This window comes from Cherax quadricarinatus, chromosome 1 (assembly GCF_038502225.1).
Source record: "Cherax quadricarinatus isolate ZL_2023a chromosome 1, ASM3850222v1, whole genome shotgun sequence".
In the NCBI taxonomy this organism is placed as follows: Eukaryota; Metazoa; Arthropoda; class Malacostraca; order Decapoda; family Parastacidae; genus Cherax; species Cherax quadricarinatus.
The window spans coordinates 53,345,837-53,369,277 of NC_091292.1; the positions used below are offsets into that span (position 1 = coordinate 53,345,837).

General features: G+C 46.8%; 1 protein-coding gene across 5 annotated transcripts in view; it reads right to left on the reverse strand.

Annotated features, from left to right (window-relative positions):
- Window positions 1–19,319: 19,319 nt before the first annotated feature.
- The window catches only part of LOC128688240 (uncharacterized), a 254,209-nt gene continuing 250,087 nt past the window's right edge, over window positions 19,320–23,441 (reverse strand). For all 5 annotated transcript variants that reach the window (XM_070082241.1, XM_070082252.1, XM_070082248.1 and 2 more), the window contains one exon: window positions 19,320–19,403. In XM_070082241.1, coding sequence (XP_069938342.1) covers window positions 19,382–19,403 — 22 coding nt within the window. In that variant the 3' untranslated portion in view covers window positions 19,320–19,381. The remainder of the gene's footprint in view (window positions 19,404–23,441) is intronic.

Consider the following 23,441-nt stretch of genomic DNA (forward strand, 5'->3'; position numbering starts at 1 on the left):
GCAGGCAGGCGGGCAGGCGGGCGGGCAGGCAGGCAGGCAGGCAGGCAGGCAGGCAGGCAGGCAGGCAGGCAGGCAGGCAGGCAGGCAGGCAGGCATCCAGGCAGGCATCCAGACAGGCAGGCAGGCAGGCAGGCAGGCAGGCAGGCAGGCAGGTAGGCATCCAGGCAGGCAGGCAGGCATCCAGGCAGGCAGGCATCCAGGCATCCAGGCAGGCAGGCAGGCATCCAGGCAGGCAGGCAGGCATCCAGGCAGGCAGGCAGGCATCCAGGCAGGCAGGCAGGCAGGCATCCAGGCAGGCAGGCAGGCATCCAGGCAGGCATCCAGGCAGGCAGGCATCCAGGCAGGCAGGCAGGCAGGCATCCAGGCAGGCAGGCAGGCATCCAGGCAGGCAGGCAGGCAGGCATCCAGGCAGGCAGGCAGGCAGGCATCCAGGCAGGCAGGCAGGCAGGCAGGCATCCAGGCAGGCATCCAGGCAGGCAGGCATCCAGGCAGGCAGGCAGGCAGGCATCCAGGCAGGCAGGCAGGCAGGCATGCATCCAGGCAGGCATGCATCCAGGCAGGCAGGCAGGCAGGCAGGCAGGCAGGCAGGCAGGCAGGCAGGCAGGCAGGCAGGCAGGCAGGCAGGCATCCACGCAGCCAAACAGCCAGGCAGCCAGCCAGCCAGGCATCCAGTCAGCCAGCCAGCCAGGTATCCAGCCAGCCAGGTATCCAGTCAGCCAGCCAGCCAGCCAGGCATCCAGCCAGCCAGCCAGGCATCCAGCCAGGCATCCAGCCAGGTATCCAGCCAGCCAGGCATCCAGCCAGCCAGGCATCCAGCCAGCCAGCCAGCCAGCCAGCCAGCCAGCCAGCAAGGCATCCAGCCAGCCAGGCATCCAGCCAGCCAGGCATCCAGCCAGGCATCCAGCCAGCCAGCCAGCCAGCCAGCCAGCGAGGCATCCAGCCAGCCAGCCAGGCATCCAGCCAGCCAGCCAGCTAGGCATCCAGCCAGCCAGCCAGCCAGCCAGCTAGGCATCCAGCCAGCCAGCCAGGCATCCATCCAGCCAGCCAGGCATCCAGCCAGCCAGCCAGCCAGGCATCCAGCCAGCCAGCCAGCCAGGCATCCAGCCAGCCAGCCAGCCAGCCAGCCAGGCATCCAGCCAGCCAGCCAGCCAACCAGGCATCCAGCCAGCCAGCCAGCCAACCAGGCATCCAGCCAGCCAGGCATCCAGCCAGGCATCCAGCCAGCCAGCCAGGCATCCAGCCAGCCAGGCATTCAGCCAGCTAGCCAGCCAGGCATCCAGCCAGCCAGTCAGCCAGCCAGGCATCCAGCCAGCCAGCCAGCCAGCCAGGCATTCAGCCAGCCAGCCAGGCATCCAGCCAGCCAGTCAGGCATCCAGCCAGCCAGCCAGCCAGCCAGCCAGCCAGCCAGCCAGCCAGGCATCCAGCCAGCCAGCCAGCCAGCCAGCCAGCCAGGCATCCAGCCAGCCAGCCAGGCATCCAGCCAGCCAGCCAGCCAGCCAGGCATCCAGCCAGCCAGCCAGCCAGGCATCCAGTCAGCCAGCCAGGCATCCAGCCAGACAGCCAGGCATCCATCCAGCCAGCCAGGCATTCAGCCAGCCAGCCAGGCATCCAGCCAGCCAGCCAGGCATCCAGCCAGCCAGCCAGCCAGGCATCCAGGCATCCAGTCAGGCATCCAGCCAGCCAGCCAGGCATCCAGCCAGCCAGCCAGCCAGCCAGCCAGCCAGGCATCCAGCCAGCCAGGCATCCAGCCAGCCAGTCAGCCAGCCAGCCAGGCATCCAGCCAGCCAGGCATCCAGCCAGCCAGGCATCCAGCCAGCCAGGCATCCAGCCAGGCATCCAGCCAGCCAGCCAGCCAGGCATCCAGCCAGCCAGCCAGCCAGGCATCCAGCCAGCCAGCCAGCCAGCCAGCCAGCCAGGCATCCAGCCAGCCAGCCAGCCAGGCATCCAGCCAGCCAGTCAGCCAGCCAGCCAGGCATCCAGCCAGCCAGGCATCCAGTCAGCCAGCCAGGCATCCAGCCAGCCAGCCAGGCATCCAGCTAGCCAGGCATCCAGCCAGTCAGCCAGCCAGACATCCAGCCAGACAGCCAGGCATCCAGCCAGCCAGCCAGGCATCCAGCCAGCCAGCCAGCCAGACATCCAGCCAGACAGCCAGGCATCCAGCCAGCCAGCCAGGCATCCAGCCAGCCAGCCAGCCAGGCATCCAGCCAGCCAGTCAGGCATCCAGCCAGCCAGCCAGGCATCCAGCCAGCCAGCCAGGCATCCAGCCAGCCAGCCAGCCAGGCATCCAGCGAGCCAGCCAGCCAGCCAGGCATCCAGCCAGCCAGCCAGCCAGGCATCCAGCCAGGCATCCAGCCAGCCAGCCAGCCAGCCAGGCATCTAGCCAGCCAGCCAGCCAGCCAGCCAGGCATCCAGCCAGCCAGCCAGCCAGCCAGCCAGCCAGCCAGCCAGCCAGCCAGCCAGCCAGACATCCAGCCAGCCAGCCAGGCATCCAGCCAGGCATCCAGCCAGCCAGCCAGGCATCCAGCCAGGCATCCAGCCAGCCAGCCAGGCATCCAGCCAGTCAGGCATCCAGCCAGCCAGTCAGCCAGCCAGGCATCCAGCCAGCCAGCCAGCCAGCCAGCCAGGCATCCAGCCAGCCAGGCATCCAGCCAGCCAGCCAGCCAGGCATCCAGCCAGCCAGGCATCCAGCCAGCCAGCCAGCCAGGCATCCAGCCAGCCAGCCAGGCATCCAGCCAGCCAGCCAGGCATCCAGCCAGCCAGGCATCCAGCCAGCCAGGCATCCAGCCAGCCAGGCATCCAGCCAGCCAGCCAGCCAGCCAGGCATCCAGCCAGGCATCCAGCCAGCCAGCCAGCCAGCCAGGCATCTAGCCAGCCAGCCAGCCAGCCAGCCAGCCAGCCAGCCAGCCAGCCAGCCAGCCAGCCAGCCAGCCAGCCAGCCAGCCAGACATCCAGCCAGCCAGCCAGGCATCCAGCCAGACATCCAGCCAGCCAGCCAGACATCCAGCCAGGCATCCAGCCAGCCAGCCAGGCATCCAGCCAGCCAGGCATCCAGCCAGCCAGTCAGCCAGCCAGGCATCCAGCCAGCCAGCCAGCCAGCCAGCCAGGCATCCAGCCAGCCAGGCATCCAGCCAGCCAGCCAGCCAGGCATCCAGCCAGCCAGGCATCCAGCCAGCCAGCCAGCCAGGCATCCAGCCAGCCAGCCAGGCATCCAGCCAGCCAGCCAGGCATCCAGCCAGCCAGGCATCCAGCCAGCCAGGCATCCAGCCAGCCAGGCATCCAGCCAGCCAGCCAGCCAGCCAGGCATCCAGCCAGCCAGCCAGCCAGCCAGGCATCCAGCCAGCCAGCCAGGCATCCAGCCAGCCAGCCAGGCATCCAGCCAGCCAGCCAGGCATCCAGCCAGCCAGCCAGCCAGCCAGGCATCCAGCCAGCCAGGCATCCAGCCAGCCAGCCAGGCATCCAGCCAGCCAGCCAGGCATCCAGCCAGCCAGCCAGCCAGGCATCCAGCCAGCCAGCCAGCCAGCCAGGCATCCAGCCAGCCAGCCAGCCAGCCAGCCAGCCAGCCAGGCATCCAGCCAGCCAGCCAGGCATCCAGCCAGCCAGCCAGGCATCCAGCCAGCCAGCCAGGCATCCAGCCAGCCAGCCAGCCAGCCTGCCTTATTGTTTACACAACCCCACACTCCCTTCAACAATTTTTTTTTGGCCTCAAACACTCACAAAAATACGCTTTATCATTTCATATGAAAAACTATTTTTTTTTTTCGAAAAAGTTTTGACCCTGAGAGCGAGTTTGGGAGAGAGCTTGTCAACCCTGAAAGGGTTAAGGACTTGTTACCTAAAGTCTTTATAGAAGGGGATTCCCCTTCAAAACAATAAGTGCTCCCTCACTCCTCCCTATCTTCCAGATGCCATCAACAATCTTCAATAAAGGTAAGTAAAAATGTTATTTTATATGATTATTTAAATGTTTATTTATCTATTACTAATTTTACTATGTATGTTTGTTGTATCTAAAACTATAATGTAATCTCTATAAAATGTATTTTTTTTTGTGAACATTTTTGGGTTTTTGGAATGGATTAATTGTATTTCCATTACATATTTCTTATGGGAAATATTGGTTTGACTTTCAAACATTTTGACTTTAAAACTAGCTCCTGGAATGGATTAAGTTCAAAACTCGAGGGTCCACTGTAAAGAGAAACTCCCATTCTCATGTAACACCATTTTTAGAATAAATGACGCCCTGAGTGAAGGCATACGAAAGGAATAATTTTCTGACTACTGCCAGTAATATTATAGTGTACACATTTTCTCTGATGTTGGACTAAAAGTCGTCTGGCTACCACAAGTCCTACAAGTCACCTGGCTACCACAAGTCCTACAAGTCACCTGGCTACCACAAGTCCTACAAGTCACCTGGCTACCACAAGTCCTACAAGTCACCTGGCTACCACAAGTCCTACAAGTCACCTGGCTACCACAAGTCCTACAAGTCACCTGGCTACCACAAGTCCTACAAGTCACCTGGCTACCACAAGTCCTACAAGTCACCTGGCTACCACAAGTCCTACAAGTCACCTGGCTACCACAAGTCCTACAAGTCACCTGGCTACCACAAGTCCTACAAGTCACCTGGCTACCACAAGTCCTACAAGTCACCTGGCTACCACAAGTCCTACAAGTCACCTGGCTACCACAAGTCCTACAAGTCACCTGGCTACCACAAGTCCTACAAGTCACCTGGCTACCACAAGTCCTACAAGTCACCTGGCTACCACAAGTCCTACAAGTCACCTGGCTACCACAAGTCCTACAAGTCACCTGGCTACCACAAGTCCTACAAGTCACCTGGCTACCACAAGTCCTACAAGTCACCTGGCTACCACAAGTCCTACAAGTCACCTGGCTACCACAAGTCCTACAAGTCACCTGGCTACCACAAGTCCTACAAGTCACCTGGCTACCACAAGTCCTACAAGTCACCTGGCTACCACAAGTCCTACAAGTCACCTGGCTACCACAAGTCCTACAAGTCACCTGGCCACCACAAGTCCTACAAGTCACCTGGCTACCACAAGTCCTACAAGTCACCTGGCTACCACAAGTCCTACAAGTCACCTGGCTACCACAAGTCCTACAAGTCACCTGGCTACCACAAGTCCTACAAGTCACCTGGCTACCACAAGTCCTACAAGTCACCTGGCTACCACAAGTCCTACAAGTCACCTGGCTACCACAAGTCCTACAAGTCACCTGGCTACCACAAGTCCTACAAGTCACCTGGCTACCACAAGTCCTACAAGTCACCTGGCTACCACAAGTCCTACAAGTCACCTGGCTACCACAAGTCCTACAAGTCACCTGGCTACCACAAGTCCTACAAGTCACCTGGCTACCACAAGTCCTACAAGTCACCTGGCCACCACAAGTCCTACAAGTCACCTGGCTACCACAAGTCCTACAAGTCACCTGGCTACCACAAGTCCTACAAGTCACCTGGCTACCACAAGTCCTACAAGTCACCTGGCTACCACAAGTCCTACAAGTCACCTGGCTACCACAAGTCCTACAAGTCACCTGGCTACCACAAGTCCTACAAGTCACCTGGCTACCACAAGTCCTACAAGTCACCTGGCTACCACAAGTCCTACAAGTCACCTGGCTACCACAAGTCCTACAAGTCACCTGGCTACCACAAGTCCTACAAGTCACCTGGCTACCACAAGTCCTACAAGTCACCTGGCCACCACAAGTCCTACAAGTCACCTGGCTACCACAAGTCCTACAAGTCACCTGGCTACCACAAGTCCTACAAGTCACCTGGCTACCACAAGTCCTACAAGTCACCTGGCTACCACAAGTCCTACAAGTCACCTGGCTACCACAAGTCCTACAAGTCACCTGGCTACCACAAGTCCTACAAGTCGCATGGCTACCATAAGTCCAAGTCGCCTGGCCACCACAAGTCCTACAAGTCACCTGGCTACCACAAGTCCTACAAGTCACCTGGCTACCACAAGTCCTACAAGTCACCTGGCTACCACAAGTCCTACAAGTCACCTGGCTACCACAAGTCCTACAAGTCACCTGGCTACCACAAGTCCTACAAGTCACCTGGCTACCACAAGTCCTACAAGTCACCTGGCTACCACAAGTCCTACAAGTCGCATGGCTACCATAAGTCCAAGTCGCCTGGCCACCACAAGTCCTACAAGTCACCTGGCTACCACAAGTCCTACAAGTCACCTGGCTACCACAAGTCCTACAAGTCACCTGGCTACCACAAGTCCTACAAGTCACCTGGCTACCACAAGTCCTACAAGTCACCTGGCTACCACAAGTCCTACAAGTCGCATGGCTACCATAAGTCCAAGTCGCCTGGCCACCACAAGTCCTACAAGTCACCTGGCTACCACAAGTCCTACAAGTCGCCTGGCTACCATAAGTCCAAGTCGCGTGGCTACCACAAGTCCTACAAGTTGCCTGGCTACCACAAGTCCTACAAGTTGCCTGGCTACCACAAGTCCTACAAGTTGCCTGGCTACCACAAGTCCTACAAGTTGCCTGGCTACCACAAGTTCTACAAGTTGCCTGGCTACCACACCTCATATTTATGTTAATTTATTCTACTGTGGGGTGTATTTAGATGGATTAACCCATTCAGAGTCGAGAGACCCTCTCCTAAACTTGTTCTCAGGGTCGAAAATTTTTCGGGAAAAAAAAAAATTATCGTTTCTTACGAAAAGATAGAGAACCTTCTCCCGATCATAATGACAGCAAAATTATGAAATTTGATGGAAAACTTAGGGAATTATGCTCTCGCGAAGTTAGCGGTCTCAATTTTTACGCATCCACAATTTCGCCCACTTTGAGCCCTATTTTCGGCCAATTCCAGTGTACTAGTCGACAAAAATCATAACTATTTCACTAGAACTCCATTATTTCTATTGAATGAGTACAAGAAACCACACATTTACAAATTTCAACTATCCAATAAAGTGGTCAGAAATTCAAAAGATGCCAATTTCCAAATAGGGTCCAGAATAAACAAGACAGACATTCCTGACACTAAAATAATATTTCCTCTATTCATTAGTCACGTCCCCAGGCCCTTCTTGCATTTCATTTGCTTTCCACTTTGAATTTTTATTCTCACAAAAAACAGAAGATTTACTGTTATGCAGACTACTGCATTAATATAGAAATGGTATAAATATTATCAACGCACTTATGAAAGAATATTAGACTGACCAGTTGACGTGTATTGGACGCATGGCATGGTTTGTTTACTTTTGAACTATGGCAAAAATCGAACATTTCTGCTACTTTGAGCTCAATTTCAAGGTACTTTTCATTGTGAAACCTATCAAAATCATCTCAATTTCTGTAGTATGTTTTCCATTCCATAAAATGAGATCAGGAAAACTAGAATACATCCATAAATACCCTATGAAAATACAATGCAAAGTTGCTGTTTTGAACCTAAAACACGGTCAAAGTTTTTATTTTCTCATTACGCACTGTGTGCTGCAGAATTTTTTTTTATACTACAGGAGCCGGGTCAGGAGAGTATTTACCACTCAGTTTCCGTACTTTTTTCCAGACTGCACTCATAGAGGGAGGAGAGGTGATGGTGGAAACATAATCTCGCCAACAAGTGTGTTTAGCGTCACGGATGACACGGCGAGTGACCGCACACTTCTGCTTAAAATCAAGAAGTCTCTCAGTGGTTCTATAGTACCGGTACCTGCCCCACGCAGTGTGTTTCAAATGTACTGCACGAGCACAAGCAGGAGACCACCAAGGCACACACTTCTGAGAATGCCTGTCCGAGGTTTGGGGTATAGAATGAGAAGCTGCGGTTAAAACTGAGGACGAGAAGAGGTGTAAAAGCTCATCAATGAAGGACGAAGAAGGAACCTCACTAAAAGCCGTTAGTTGTGGGTAAAGGTCCCAATTTGCTTGATCAAATTGCCAGCAGGGGCTATGAAGAGGTGGTGAATATGAAGGAGAAGTAAGAATGATTGGAAAATGACCGCTGTCATGTAAGTCCAGGAGAACAGACCAGGTGAAGTCTAGTGCAGTGGAGGAAGAGCAGACCGAGAGATCGATGCATGAAAGAGTATGAATACGAGGATCAAAATGGGTGGGAGAACTGGTATTTAAGACATGGAGGGGGTGAGAAGTGAGAAAAGCCTCCAACTGAATGCCATGGGAATCACAGTGAGACCCCTCCCCAGAGGAAATGATGGGCATTAAAATCGCCAAGTAACAGAAGTGATGGTGGTAAGGATGAAATAAGAAAGGCAACATCCGGGATAGATAATGCCCGAGAAGGAGAGAGATAGAAAGAACAGATTGTATACCACTTATGCAAGTTGATACGGGCTGCAGTGTAATGCAGCGAAGTATGAACAAATAGCTAAAGGTATGGAATATCATTGCGTAGGAGAAGGGCGCTTTCATTAAAGGTCCCATCAGAAGAAGGATCCAAAGAATGCAATAAATTATAGCCTGAGATGGGATAGATAACAGCGGAGTGTAATTTTGGTTCTTGTAAGCAAACACCAACAGGGGAAAAGCGGGAGAGCAACTTCTGAAGCTCACCCCTGTTACTCCTGAGGCTGCGGATATTCCACTGTAAATAGGCCATGATTGGCAACGATAAAGATACCAGAAATCTGCAGGTAAAGGTACCTACGGATTAGAGGGGTTAGAAAAGTCCACATGTGGCAGCAGTAGAAAATGTTCAAGTAGCGAAGGAATGGAGCACTGCAAAGAAAGGAGCTGCACAGATGGAGGAGAGGAAAGAGAAGGAACAGGAGGTGAATCAGTGTCCATTGATGGTTTAGCCTCTTCAATATATTCAGAGATAGCTTCAAGCATTTTGGAAGTCAAAGACGTTGTATGGGAGACAATATTGGAGGTAGGAGGAGGAGGTTGAGTAAAGATTGGGACAGCAATGGATTGTACTAAAGTAGGGGGGGATGAAAGGGTGGAGGGCACTGGAGAAGAAGTGTGGGAAGAGACAGAAGAGGAAGAAACAAGGGGGTGGGCAGAAGAGGAAGAAACTTGGGAGGGGACAGGGGAGGTAGGTACCGTACGAGGAGGAGGGTGAACCTCCACACTCATAACAGAGCTAGTGAGAGGTGAAGAACCAAGTAGCGAGACTGGAAAGGTAAAATGTGGAGGGAGAAGAAGGGAAGGAGGGGTTAAAGGAGATTTGAGCAATGGGGATGTTTTGGACTTCCGAGAAGCAGAGGCATTGTACGAGGTCTTGCCGATACCGGGGCTTGTGAGAGAGAACACGAAGAAGTGAGAACAGACTGAAGTGTTGAGGTAGGGACTTCTGAGCCCAGGACAGCAAAAGAATTAGAGACAGGAGTGACTATGGAAGGGGTAACGACAGAGGAAGCTGCAGAAGATGGGACCCCAGAAGTGGGGGGATGTTTAGAAACATGAGAATAAGAAATTCAGTGGACCCTTGACCAGTGATATTAATCCGTTCCTGAGAGCTCATCGTTGATCGAAATTATCGTTAGTCGAGTTAATTTTCCCCATAAGAAATAATGGAAATCAAATTAATCCGTGCAAGACACCCAAAAGTACTGAAAAAAAAATTTTTACCACATGAAATATTAATGTTAACCCTTTGACTGTCGCGGTCGTATATGTACGTCATAGGAGATACTGTGTTTGACGTATCTATACGCATAAATTCTAGCGGCTTCAAATCAAGCAGGAGAAAGCTGGTAGGCCCACATGTGAGAGAATGGGTCTCCATGGTCAGTGTGCACCATATAAAAAAAATCGGGGAGCCAGTGGTGCATTGTGGGAATACCATTTCAGTCGTCCTTTTTCAGCATGTCTAGCGGTAAGAAATATGTGACTTCCCTTCAAATCTGGGACTCTTCTCTTCCCAAGTGATGCTCTAACACGATGGAAGTGTCAATGAAGATCAATTTCATGATTTCGAGGAGTTTGAGACCAAAAGCAATGGAGGAGGAGGAGGAGGAGGAGGAAGAGGAGGAGGAGGAAGAGGAGGAGGAAGAAGAGGAGGAGGAAGAAGAGGAGGAGGAAGAAGAGGAGGAGGGAGGAAGGAAGGAGGGAGGGAGGAAGAAGGAGGGAGGAGGAGGAAGGAGGGAGGGAGGAGGAAGGAGGGAGGGAGGAGGAGGGAGGGAGGAGGAGGAAGGTGGAAGGAGGAGGAGGAAGAAGAAGAAGAAGAAGAAGAAGAAGAAGAAGAAAAGAAGAAGAAGAAGAAGAAGAAGAAGAATAAGAATAATAATAATACCTAATACCTAATAATAATAATATGTAATAATATGTTCCCTTGAGGCATGAAAACAGTTCACCCCATGACAGCGACAAGATAAGGGGAGATAACATCTGATAAGAGCTGACCTTTGATGAGCGTAAACGAGGGTGGAGGGAGGGGGGCAGCTGTCCATCTGTCAAGAGCGAGGAGGAGGAGGAGGAGGAGGAGGAGGAGGAGGAGGAGGAAGAGGAGGAGGAGGAAGAGGAGGAGGAGGAAGAGGAGGAGGAGGAAGAGGAGGAGGAGGAAGAGGAGGAGGAGGAAGAGGAGGAGGAGGAAGAGGAGGAGGAGGAAGAGGAGGAGGAGGAAGAGGAGGAGGAGGAAGAGGAGGAGGAGGAGGAGGAGGAGGAAGAAGAAGAGGAAGAAGAGGAAGAGGAAGAAGAGGAAGAAGAGGAGGAAGAGGAGGAAGAGGAGGAAGAAGAAGAGGAGGAGGAAGAGGAGGAAGAAGAAGAGGAGGAAGAGGAGGAAGAAGAAGAGGAGGAAGAGGAGGAGGAAGAAGAGGAGGAGGAAGAAGAGGAGGAGGAAGAAGAAGAGGAGGAAGAAGAGGAGGAAGAAGAAGAGGAGGAAGAAGAAGAGGAGGAAGAAGAAGAGGAGGAAGAAGAAGAGGAGGAAGAAGAAGAGGAGGAAGAAGAAGAGGAAGAAGAAGAAGAGGAAGAACAGGAGGAGGAACAGGAGGAGGAGGAGGAGGAACATTTGTCTGTCTGTCTATTTGTCTGTCTGCCAAACTCCCTGTCTATCTTCAAGCAGAGTATAGCACTTTGTCTGGATTTTTTGGGTTATCCTAGGTAATTTACACTATGTATAGTTGTATTTATGTGTACCTGTGAGACAGAGATAGACAGAGAGAGAGAAAGAGAGACAGATTGAAAGAGATAGAATGAGGGATTAAGATAATTAGATAGAATGGAGGGGGAAGCAGCATCCGACCCCATTGTTTTGACAGCCGTAGGGGCAGTGACTAATGAGACAATATGTCATTTTGACAGCTGCCGACTCCTGACTCAAAACAATTATAAGCCACACACTCGCATACAAGACAAGCTTGCTGAAGGGTGATAATAGCAGTTTTATGAAAGTATCTAGTGACTATATATGTGTATATATATTATAGAAACCAGAAGCAAGAAGGGAAGGCAGGAATGAAGGAAGGACTAGATGAAAGGAAGGAAAAAAGTAATGAAGGACAGATGAAGGAATGTAGGAAGAGAGGTGGAATGCCCTCCAGGTAGCCTCCAGGAAGGAAAGGAATGAAGGAAATTAGGAAGGAAGGATGACACACGACCATTTACCTAGGATAGCTACGTAACACAACTGCCTGCTAATACTTTGAAGAAAACTGCTCAGATGAGGTGTTTTGTCTTTGTACATAAAAAAAAAATTCAACAAAAATGCACACACACTGATTTTATGTGTGAGAGTGTAAAACACCATTGTGTATGACACCATGTTTTATGTGTGAGAGTGTAAAACACCACTGTGTATGACACCATGTTTTATGTGTGAGAGTGTAAAACACCACTGTGTATGACACCATGTTTTATGTGTGAGAGTGTAAAACACCACTGTGTATGACACCATGTTTTATGTGTGAGAGTGTAAAACACCACTGTGTATGACACCATGTTTTATGTTTGAGGAGTGTAAAACACCACTGTGTATGACACCATGTTTTATGTGTGAGAGTGTAAAACACCACTGTGTATGACACCATGTTTTATGTGTGAGAGTGTAAAACACCACTGTGTATGACACCATGTTTTATGTGTGAGAGTGTAAAACACCACTGTGTATGACACCATGTTTTATGTGTGAGAGTGTAAAACACCACTGTGTATGACACCATGTTTTATGTGTGAGAGTGTAAAACACCACTGTGTATGACACCATGTTTTATGTGTGAGAGTGTAAAACACCACTGTGTATGACACCATGTTTTATGTGTGAGAGTGTAAAACACCACTGTGTATGACACCATGTTTTATGTGTGAGAGTGTAAAACACCACTGTGTATGACACCATGTTTTATGTGTGAGAGTGTAAAACACCACTGTGTATGACACCATGTTTTATGTGTAAGAGTGTAAAACACCACTGTGTATGACACCATGTTTCACAGAGTTCCACAAGCTGCAGAACTTCTAGGAGTATGTTCAGTGACTGTATATTGGTATATATATTATAGAACAATAGTAATAAAAAAATTTTTGTATTGTTTGTTTTTGTAAACAAGTTTTGTAAACAATATATTGATAATTATGTTTGTGTGCTTATTGTGTTGTATACAACGAGTGTATATATGTACATTGCACCTTACTTTGGTCTCACAGGCCACATAAGTTATGTAAAAAAATAAAATAGTGAAAAAAACAACAAACCTTCAAATACAAGTAAACCAAAGTTTACCGGGTGAGCGGCAGTCGCCGCTGTTGCCATACGCGGCTCATTTTCTGCAAACTTCATGCCTCTATATCTCGGTAAGTACTGATGGGAAAAAATTTTTTTTGGGACTAAAACAATCAGAAAAATAATCTTAACATTTTCATAAGAAAAAATAATTTTTTTTTTCGAATATTTTGCGACACCAGGAGCAACTTCAGGATTGGGCCCTTCGACAGTCAAAGGGTTAATACACACAAACTGAAGAAGACATGCACAGTTACATGACACTTACCTTTATTGAAGATCTGGTGATGATTGATGGGATGGGAGGAGGGGAGAGTGTTGATGGTGTTAGTGTTTAGAAGGGGAATCCCCTTCCATTAGGACTTGAGGTGGCAAGTCCTTTTTCGGGGTTACTTCACTTCTTCTTTTAATGCCACAGGACCAGCTTGAGAGTCACTGGACCTCTGTCGCACAACATATCTGTCCATAGAGGCCTGTACCTCCTGTTCCTTTATGACATTCCTAAAGTGTTTCACAACATTGTCAGTGTCACAATTAGGCACTTGTTCAGGTTTCAATTCTTCACTGTCTATGTACTCCTTGAATTCCTGCACATATTTTTCAGCTGCTTTTTGGTCCAAACTGGCAGCCTCACCATGCCTTATCACACTATGTATGTCACTACGATTCTTAAATCACTCAAACCAACCTTTGCTGGCCTTAAATTCACTCACATCACCACTAGTTGCTGGCATTTTTCTAATTAAATCCCCATGCAACTTCCTAGCCTTTTCACATATGATTGCTTGAGAGATGCTATCTCCTGCTATCTGTTTTTCGTTTATCCACACCAATAACACTCTCTCAACATCTTCTATCACTTGCGATCTCAGTTTCGAAAACATAGTTGCACCTTTGGCAAGAACAGCTTCCTTGATTGTCGTTTTCTTGCCCACAATAGTAGCGATGGTTGATTGGGGTTTTGTGTACAACCTGGCCAGCTTGGAGAGACGCACTCCACTTTCATACTTAGCAATGATCTCTTTCTTCATATCCATAGTAATTCTCACTCTTTTTGCTGTAAGGTTGGCACTAGAAGCTTTCTTGGGGTCCATGGTGACTTATTTTGCAGGTGCAATCACTAAAAAGGCTGTGATAATATGAAATGTTCCGATTGTATGCTTGGAAGCGACCGCGGTGGCTGGCTGGCTTGTAAACACTAGCCAGAAGTGGACGCGTCTCAGACGGAACGAATAGTGTTGGTCGAGTTCTTTAGCGCTAATCGAGGCAAAATTTTTGCGTTAAAATGTATCGCTGGTCGGATTTATCGTTAATCGATGCCATCGTTGGTCGAGGGTCCACTGTACAGGGGAGTCTCCCTTGGAGGTGTAGATGAGAAACTGCCATAGCACAAGAGAGACCTTCTGCTTCTTTGAGGTAACAGAGTTCTCATTTATTTAAGTAGACATGGCAACAGCGAGAGTAAGAAGGGTGAGCCTCATGACAATTGAGGTAAGAGGGATGTCGATTACAAGACGTATTAGAATGGTCATTGGCACCACAGACTAGGCATTCGGCTATAGATCTGCAATATTTCGCTGGGTGACCAAATTGCCAGCAATTTCTACACTGTTGCGGTGTAGGGATCACCTTTCGAATGTGTAAACAATGTCCTGCTACATAAACAGAGGATGGTAGTTCACGGCAGTCGAAAGTTAATCGAGCTACACTGCAAGGGTATCATCTCCGCCTGCAGGCAGGAAGGACGTAAGTGTCTACTTTGAGGACTGGGAGGTCCAGGAGTTCCAGCTATTCGAGAATGTCATTGTCAAATGTCTTGAAATTCTGTTGGACAATGGTATGGGGAAGAATGATAATGCTACTACAAGAATTGAGGGAATGAGGTTTTTCAATAGTGATAGGAATAGTATCGATATGTGAAAGAAAAAGGTCACGAGCCTGGTTAGCATTCTGGACAGTAATGAGAGCGTGAAAGGATATATTTCTACCAACATGGCATAGGAGTGCCTTGCCAATAGTATGGCCGGAAAGATAGGAGAGTAGAAGAAGTTGATCGTAAAGTAAAGAATTTAATCCATTGTGCATTTCGAAACTGAGCGTGGAAAGGGAGTGCGTGACATGTCAGTCTTTTCTGAGGAGGGCGAGAAGGAAGCGAAGAAGGATCATCAGGTAATTGTTGTAGGCGTTTAGGAGTGAAACCAGAATCAGTCCGACATGGGACGGGCTGGCGATTCGAAAATCACCGCACCACAGAGGGAGAGGCCGGAAGCATAGTCAAAGGAGAGCTGAGGTCAGACAAATCGAAGGAGTTAGTCGAAACCCCGGTACCTGAAGCGGGTGATGAAACAGCACCAGCAAGAGGTACAGGGGCATTAGGAGTGTCCAAAGAGGGGTCAAAAAACGAGGCGGGGTCAGAATAGGATGCAGTAACAGTAAGGGGCTCGGGGGTAGCAGGGTCATGGAGCGAGTCTTCTATGGTTAGGTTACTTCTTTCTTTTTGTTTTTAAGAAAAAAAGAAAGAAGAAAAGAAAATAAAAATAAAAAAAAAAGAATAAAAAAAGGGGGGAATGGGGAGGAATAGCTCCTAGGAGGAAAGAAAGGGCCATAAATCTCCCTCCGTGCCCAAGAGGACCTCAGCACCGCAAGTAGCACAGATGCGGCATGGAACCCGTGCCATACCCTACCCTTCATGCCGGTAAACTAGCAATCAAGGATAGCAATCTCACATCTGCTGAGCTACCTTGGTGGACAAAAGAGAGGGCCGCCGGATATCCGCCACAAAACATACCTCCTTCGGCCACCACCCCCGGAATCCGAAAGGCAGCCTCCAGAGATACACCCATCGCCTGAAAGACACCCAAAGCCACCCCCCAGGAGACCAGAGAGGGATCGGGACATCCCCAGGCAATCCAGATTCCACGACAAACTACTCCACCGCCAAGAACCTCAATGGAATGGGATGCACCCCGGTACCCTTCCCCCTATCTAGGAACCACAGGCCAAAAAGAGGAAGGGAATAAGGGAGGGATGGGGAGGAGGAAAGGGAAAGGGAAGATGGGAGGGATGGGATAGGGAAGGGGGGATTGGGGGGTAATTAGGTTCAGTCTGAGGAAGGAGACCAACAGGTCTAATTCCTCAGACCAAGAGCCTCTTCACTGCGCCAAGGAGCCCCCCCCCCCTTGAAGAGGTTAGATTTTGAAAGGATATAGGAAAGAATTGGTTTGGAAATAGGGTAGTTGATGAGTGGAACAGTCTGCCTAGTAAGGTTATTGAAGCTAAACCGTTGGGTAGTTTCAAATTTAGGTTAGATAAATACATGAGTGAGAGGGGTTGGATTTGAGTGAGACTTGCATAATGAGTAAATAGAATCATCAAAACTTATTTCTTGGGTAGCACTGAAAATTGGGTTGGGCAAATATTTTGTTAGTGGGAAGGATTGTAAAGGACCTGCCTAGTATGGGCCAACAGGCCTGCTGCAGTGTTCCTCCTTCCTTATGTTCTTATGTATGTATATACAATACATATTTTACAATGTTTAGGTTCAATAGGTTAAGGAAGCAGTATTGTATTAGATTTCCCTACAATATATTGGGGCGCCAAACATTCGTGATTTTTCAACATTTACAAGGCTCTTGATCCCCTAACCCTCGTGAATGTTGAGGGAGACCTGTATAACACTTGCACTCCAGTTTGAATCAATCACAAAAAGTTCAAGTTTTACCCTATTTCTTGAATAATAAAGTACGTATAATCAAGAATTATTGATCATGGTTTAAGCCACCTCAATAAATGAAGCAGAGGGCTAGGGCAGGGCCCTACCCTTCCTCAGAAAAATTGCCAAAAATCAAATATTTCCACCAATTTGAGTCCTTTTTCAATTTACTTTCAGTCTGAAACTGCAAAAAAATCATCACTATTTCATTGGCATGTCTTCCATTCTCTCTCTACTGATACCACAAAACAGCCAATATATCCATAAATGTCACCCTAAGCACCTCAAATTCATTCTTTTAACCCTTTGACTGTTTTGGTCGCATATAAACGTCCTACGAGCCAGTGTTTCGGATGTGTATACATGTATATTCAATAATTGTAGCGGCTTCAAATCAAGCAGGAGAAAGCTGGTAGGCCCACATGTAAGAGAATGGGTCTGTGTGCACCATATAAAAAAATCCTGCAGCACACAGTGCATAATAAGAAAAAAAAACTCCGACCTAATTTTTGGATTAAAACGCTGACTTTGAGGTGTATTTTTGTATAGTATTTACGATTGTATTCTCGTTTTCATGGTCCCATGTGAATGGAAAACATATTACAGAAATAGAGATGATTTTCATTAGTTTCATGATGAAAACGACCTTAAAATTCAGCTCTTAAGTAGCAGAAATGTTCGATTTTTACCAATGTTCAAGAGTAAGCAAATCACACCACACGTCCAATAGATGTCAACTGGGGAGTCTAATATTCTTTCACTAGTGCACTAATATTATTTATACCACTTCTACAATAATGAAGTAGTCTGCATAACAGGAAATCTTCTATTTTTTGTATGAATAAAAAATCAAAATAGAAAGCAATAGTAATATGAGAGGGGCCTAGAGACATGACTAATGAACAGAGGATATGCTTTTTAGTGCCAAGAATATCTACATTGTTTATTCTGGACCCTATTTTGAAATTGGCATCTTTTTAATTTGTGTGAAACTGGCCAAATTGCCAATTTCTGACCACTTTACTGGGTAGTTCAAATCAGTAAATGGGCAGTTTCTTGTACTCAGCTGATAGAAAAAATGGAGTTCTAAAGAAATAGCTATGAGTTTGGGCAACTGGAACAATGGAATTGGCCAAAAACAGGGCTCAAAGTTGGCGAAATCGTTGATACGTATATGTTGTCAAGACCGCTAACTTTGCGAGTGTAATTTCTTGAGTTTTTGACCAAATTTCGTACTTTTGGTGTCATTACCATCGGGAAAAGATTCTCTGTCATTTCATAAGAAAATATAATTTTTTTTTCCAAAAATTTTTCGACACAGAATGACAGTTTCAGAAAGGGGCTTGCGACAGTCAAACAGTTAAAAGCAAACACAAGGTCAATATATTCGTTCAGCATAATGATGTCAACGAGATAATGTCAGTTGATCAAATGAAAATGCTGGCCCACAGATGGCTCCAACTTCATCCTGTTCCCTACTTGTATGTCTCATAACAATAAAAATGCTTTCAAATGAGCTGATGTAGGTAACAGCTCTTAGCTTGTCAATAAAGTTAGGAATCCTTAACCTGTAAATAGCTTGTCAATAAAGCTAGGGATCCTTAACCTTGTCAAACCATGTGTAAAAAAAAAAAAAAAAAAAAAAAAAAAGTTTGCTTTTCCCATTATGCACTGTGTAAGACAGGATTATTTTATATATTATGCATACTCACCACACAGGCCCATTTGGTGTGTCATGGACATATAGGCAGAAGAAAATTGAAGGCAAAAGCCAAGTAAAGGCAGGGGAAGGGAAGGGCAAGACATCCAAGAACACGTTAAATCAAATGTGTTCTGAGGATTATGTCATCTGTCAATGTAATGAGGTAGATAAACATCTACAGCAACAAAGTCTGAACTACAATGTATGCTAGGGTGTGTGTTAGAACCCACTCAACAAGGTATCTGCTGAGGTTCGCAGAAAAATAATTACACAAGAAACACTTATGTGATAGCTGTCATTAATGACAGAAAAATGTTAGTGTCAGTTAGGTAAACATTTCTCTTGTGCTCCTAAATTCTGAAGGAAAGGAAGCAGCCAGTTAAATCAATGTATTGGAGAGGATAAAAGGATCAATAAATAGAGCAAACACAAAATATTGTTGACATGAGAAGCAGTGTTAATATGATTGCACATTTAATATCTAGAAAGCAAAGGATGCTGTCAAGAAACTGAAGATCAGAAACATACGGAAGGCAAAGCAAGATGTTGACTGTGGAGTGGAGTTATCAGATATGTCCTTATAGAATGAGAATAAATAAAGTTTGTGAAATTAAGGCTACAACCAAATGTAGAAACTATGCCTACCCATCTATTGCATATACCTCCAATTAGGGTACCTCCATGTTATCTCTCCAGCATATTCAGCTACCTATCTACAAACAAGCCTATAACATAAGTTGAAAGAATGAAAAGGCTCTCCAGACAGAACTTTTAAAACAAAATCTAGTTGGTATACCCTACAAGTTAATCCGTTCACGACCGACCATTTCGTACATTAGAAAATATTAAATTAAGCCCTCTAATAGATTTTGCAACATCTGAAATCTGTAATGGTCATATGGCACCTGGTGATTGGGTGGTAATCTGACTTGATCTGAGGAAGAGGTTAACACCAATTTCTGGGATATAAAGCCCCTCAATAGGCAACCCCTCCTCTTTGAAGGGTGAACCTGACCACAGTATTACAGTAGTAAAATAAATTTAATAAAATAAAATTAATTATTAATACTGAACAAATCATCACATGATCACCGTATTTACAAAGAGTGACCTTATGGAAATTAGTTATCGGACTATATCCTAATTATCATAAATGATGTACTGTAACTGGAAAAAGTAAGAGAACTTACCAGATATTTGTCTGCAAGCAACTGAACAACCTGTGTCTGCTGCTTCCTCCAGGCTGGATATGCTACAGTATAATGATCCACCACCTGAAGAATGACATATGAGCACTGAGCAAAACAATCACCTCATTCAAGAACTTTACATACATAATAATACAGTGGACCCCCGCATAACGATTACCTCCGAATGTGACCAATTATGTAAGTGTATTTATGTAAGTGCGTTTGTACGTGTATGTTTGGGGGTCTGAAATAGACTAATCTACTTCACAATATTTCTTATGGGAACAAATTCGGTCAGTACTGGCACCTGAATATACTACTGGAGTGAAAAAATATCGTTAACCAGGGGTCCACTGTATATGAAAATCCTATTAGCTTTAGTCATGTTTGAAATTCTAAGCAGAACCTGGACTCCATAAAAATATTACTAATTACAGCCTCTCCTCACTTAACGATGGAGTTCCATTCCTAAGACCACATCAGTAAACGAATTCGTCGCTAAGCAAGGAGCATAGTTGTGGGTTTGTGTCAACCATCTTTGATATTTTTTTAATGTCACCTTTGCACCATTTATAACACTTTTAGTATATTTTTAACCCGTAAACAGTCCAAACGTTTATATACATTCTTACCGCTGGTGCCCCAAGCGTATATAAACGTTTTATTTTTCCCACCTTCAAATATGACACAATTGGCCTGAGATGCCTTGTCAGCATCCAATGGGTCATAATGCTCAGTGTGCACTGTATTAAAAAAAATTAAGGACCATTTAGTACCTTGTGGGAGCACCAGTTCAAATGAGCATCAGCTAGAGCAAACAGCGCTGCAAACACCTAGGATTCATTGATTTCATGTAGTATTAACTCTCCCATTTTAAGAGGAAAGTGATGCTGACTCCGAGTTTAGTGGCTTTGAGGTGGTTGTGGCCATAAGTGGTCGAGGAAATATAAAAAGAAAACTCAATAATAACCCATGTGCAACATTTGTGCAACACCCTTTCAGAATGTCTTATAACCTATGCCCTAAGTAAAGAGAAACAATTCTGGAACATAACACTTATTCAGCAGGCTGGCTGACTGGCTGATTGGCTGGCTGGCCACCTGACTGGCCAGCTGACCAGTTAGGCTGGCCGGCTGCTGGCGGCCTGGCTCTGTTTGTTTGTCTGTGTCTATGTCTAGACTGTTTCTGTGTCTATGTCTATGTCTGTTTCTGTCTATCTGTCTCTGCCTACCTGTCTCTATATGTGTCTGTCTCACAGGTACACATAAAGACAAGTATACATAGTGTAAATTACCTTGGATAACCCAAAAAAGTCCAGACATAGTGCTCTACTCTGCTCGAAGATATGAGTAAACGTGATGATGCAGTCTTGTGGCTCTCTCTGAGAGAGAGAGAGCTAGACAGATAGATAGATAGACAGGGAGCTTGAGAGACAGACAGACATGTTTCTCCTTCTCCTTCTTCTTTACTTCCACATATCCAAAACATTGCTGGGATCTATAAATACTTTGTATACATTCCAAGACAATAGTAAATGGCCAAGGCAGGTGTAAATGTCCACCTGTCAGTGTGTTTGTGAAAATTTGAGTACAATTTCAACACCTAATACTAGTGTCAGAACAAAGATTATACTCAAATTGTCACAAACACACTGACAGGTAGACATTTACACTTGCCTTGGCCATTTACTATTATCTTGGAGTACATACAAAGTACAGTGAACCCCCGACTTATGATGTCCTCAACCTATGTTAAAACCTGCTTACAACGCTTGTCAGCGTAAAAATTTGATGCCGACATACGTTGAAAAACTCGACTTACATCATTCATCCCGTACGTGACCACGCGTCTGTCTGGCCTGAGCGTCTCAGCTGAGCTAGTGTGACATTGTTTACAAGCTGGGGTGGACGGTTGCACACATATATTCAATAAATTTTGTATTACAGTGGACTCCCGGTTCGCGATGCCATCGGTATCCGATAAATCCGGTAACCGATGATTTATAGCGCAAAAAATTTGCCTCGGCTCCCGTTACAAAACCCGGTATGCGATGCGATTCATGCGAGATGTGTCCACGTGTGGCCTGAACTGCTCCGTGTGTGCCAGTGTTTACAAGCCAGCCAGTGTGAACACATCTAAGGATACATTCGGTACATTCCATATTATCCATATTATCAAAGTTTTTGGTGCTTGTTTCTGCAAAATAAGTAACCATGGGCCCCAAGAAAGCTTCTAGTGCCAACCCTTCGAGAAAAAAGGTGCTAATGACTATTGAAATGAAGAAAGAGATAATTGCAAAGTACGAAAGTGGAGTGCATGTGTCGGAGCTGGCCAGGTTGTATAGTAAACCCCAATCAACCATCTCTACTATAGTGAGCAGGAAAACGGCAATCAAGGAAGCTGTTCTTGCAAAAGGTGCAACTTTGTTTTCGAAACAGAGATCGCTAGTGTTAGAAGATGTTGAGACTGTTATTGGTGTGGATAAATGAAAAACAGATAGCAGGAGATAGCATCTCTCAAGTGATCATTTGTGAAAAGGCTAGGCAGTTGCATGACAGTTTGGTAAAGAAATTGCCTGCAACTAGTGGTGATGTGAGTGAATTTAAGGCCAGCAAAGGTTGGTTTGAAAGATTTAAGAATCGTAGTGGCATACATTGTGTGATTAGGCATGGTGAGGCTGCCAGTTCAGACCACAAAGCGGCTGAAAAATATGTGCATGAATTCAAGGAGTACATAGAGGCTGAAGGATTGAAACCTGAACAAGTGTTTAATTGTGACAAAACAGGCCTGTTTTGGAAGAAAATGCCAAGCAGGACCTACATTACTCAGGAGGAAAAGGCACTCCCAGGACATGAGCTTATGAAAGACAGGCTTACTCTTCTGATGTGTGCCAATGCTAGTGGTGATTGCAAAGTGAAGCCTTTATTGGTGTATCACTCAGAAACTCCCAGAGCGTTCAGGCAAAAGAATATCCTCAAGGCTAATTTGTGTGTGCTGTGGAGGGCAAACAGTAAGACATGGGTCACTAGGGACTTTTTCTATGACTGGTTACACTGTGCATTTGCCCCCAATGTGAAAAATTACCTAATTGAAAAGAAATTAGACCTTAAGTGCCTCCTGGTATTAGACAGTGCCCCTGGTCATCCTACAGACTTGGCAGAGCAACTTTCTGGGGACATGAGCTTCATAAGGTCAGGTTTTTGCCTCCTAATACCACTCCTCTCCTGCAGCCCATGGACCAGCAGGTCATTTCCAACTTCAAGAAACTGTACACAAAAACTATGTTTGAAAGGTGCTTTGAAGTGATCACAGAAACTCTATTGACTCTAAAGGAGTTTTGGAAGGATCACTTTAATATCCTCAATTGTGTAAACCTTATAGGTAAGGCTTGGGAGGGAGTGACTAAGAGGACCTTGAACTCTGCCTGGAAAAAACTGTGGACAGAATGTGTCGACAAAAGGGATTTCGAAGGGTTTGAGGCTAACCCTGAGAAGCCTATGCCAGTTGAGGAATCCATTGTGGCATTGGGGAAGTCCTTGGGGTTGGAGGTTAGTGGGGAGGATGTGGAAGAGTTGATGGAGGAGAACAATGACGAACTAACCACTGATGAGCTGCTAGATCATCTTCAACAGCAAGAGGCCAGACCTGAGGAAACTGCTTCAGAGGAGGGGATGGATAAAGTGAAGAAGTTACCTACTTCAAAGATTAGGGAAATGTGTGCAAAGTGGCTTGAAGTGCAAAGATTTTTTGATGAAAATCACCCTCAGACAGCTACTGCAAGCCGTGTTGGCAACCTGTACAATGACACTTGTGAACCACTTTAGGAAAGTCATAAAGGAATGAGAGGTATAGGCCTCTATGGACAGATATGTTGTGCAACAGAAGTCCAGTGGCTCTCAAGCTGGTCCTAGTGGCATTAAAAGAAGAAGGGAAGTAACCCCGGAAAAGGACTTGCTACCTCAAGTCCTAATGGAGGGGGATTCCCCTTCTAAACAATAGGTTCAACACCCTCCCCCTCCCCCCATCCCATCAATCATCACCAGATCTTCATTAAAGGTAAGTGTCAATTATTCTATTGTTATTAATCTATTGTTATTGTTGTTACTGTAAGTATTCTATTGC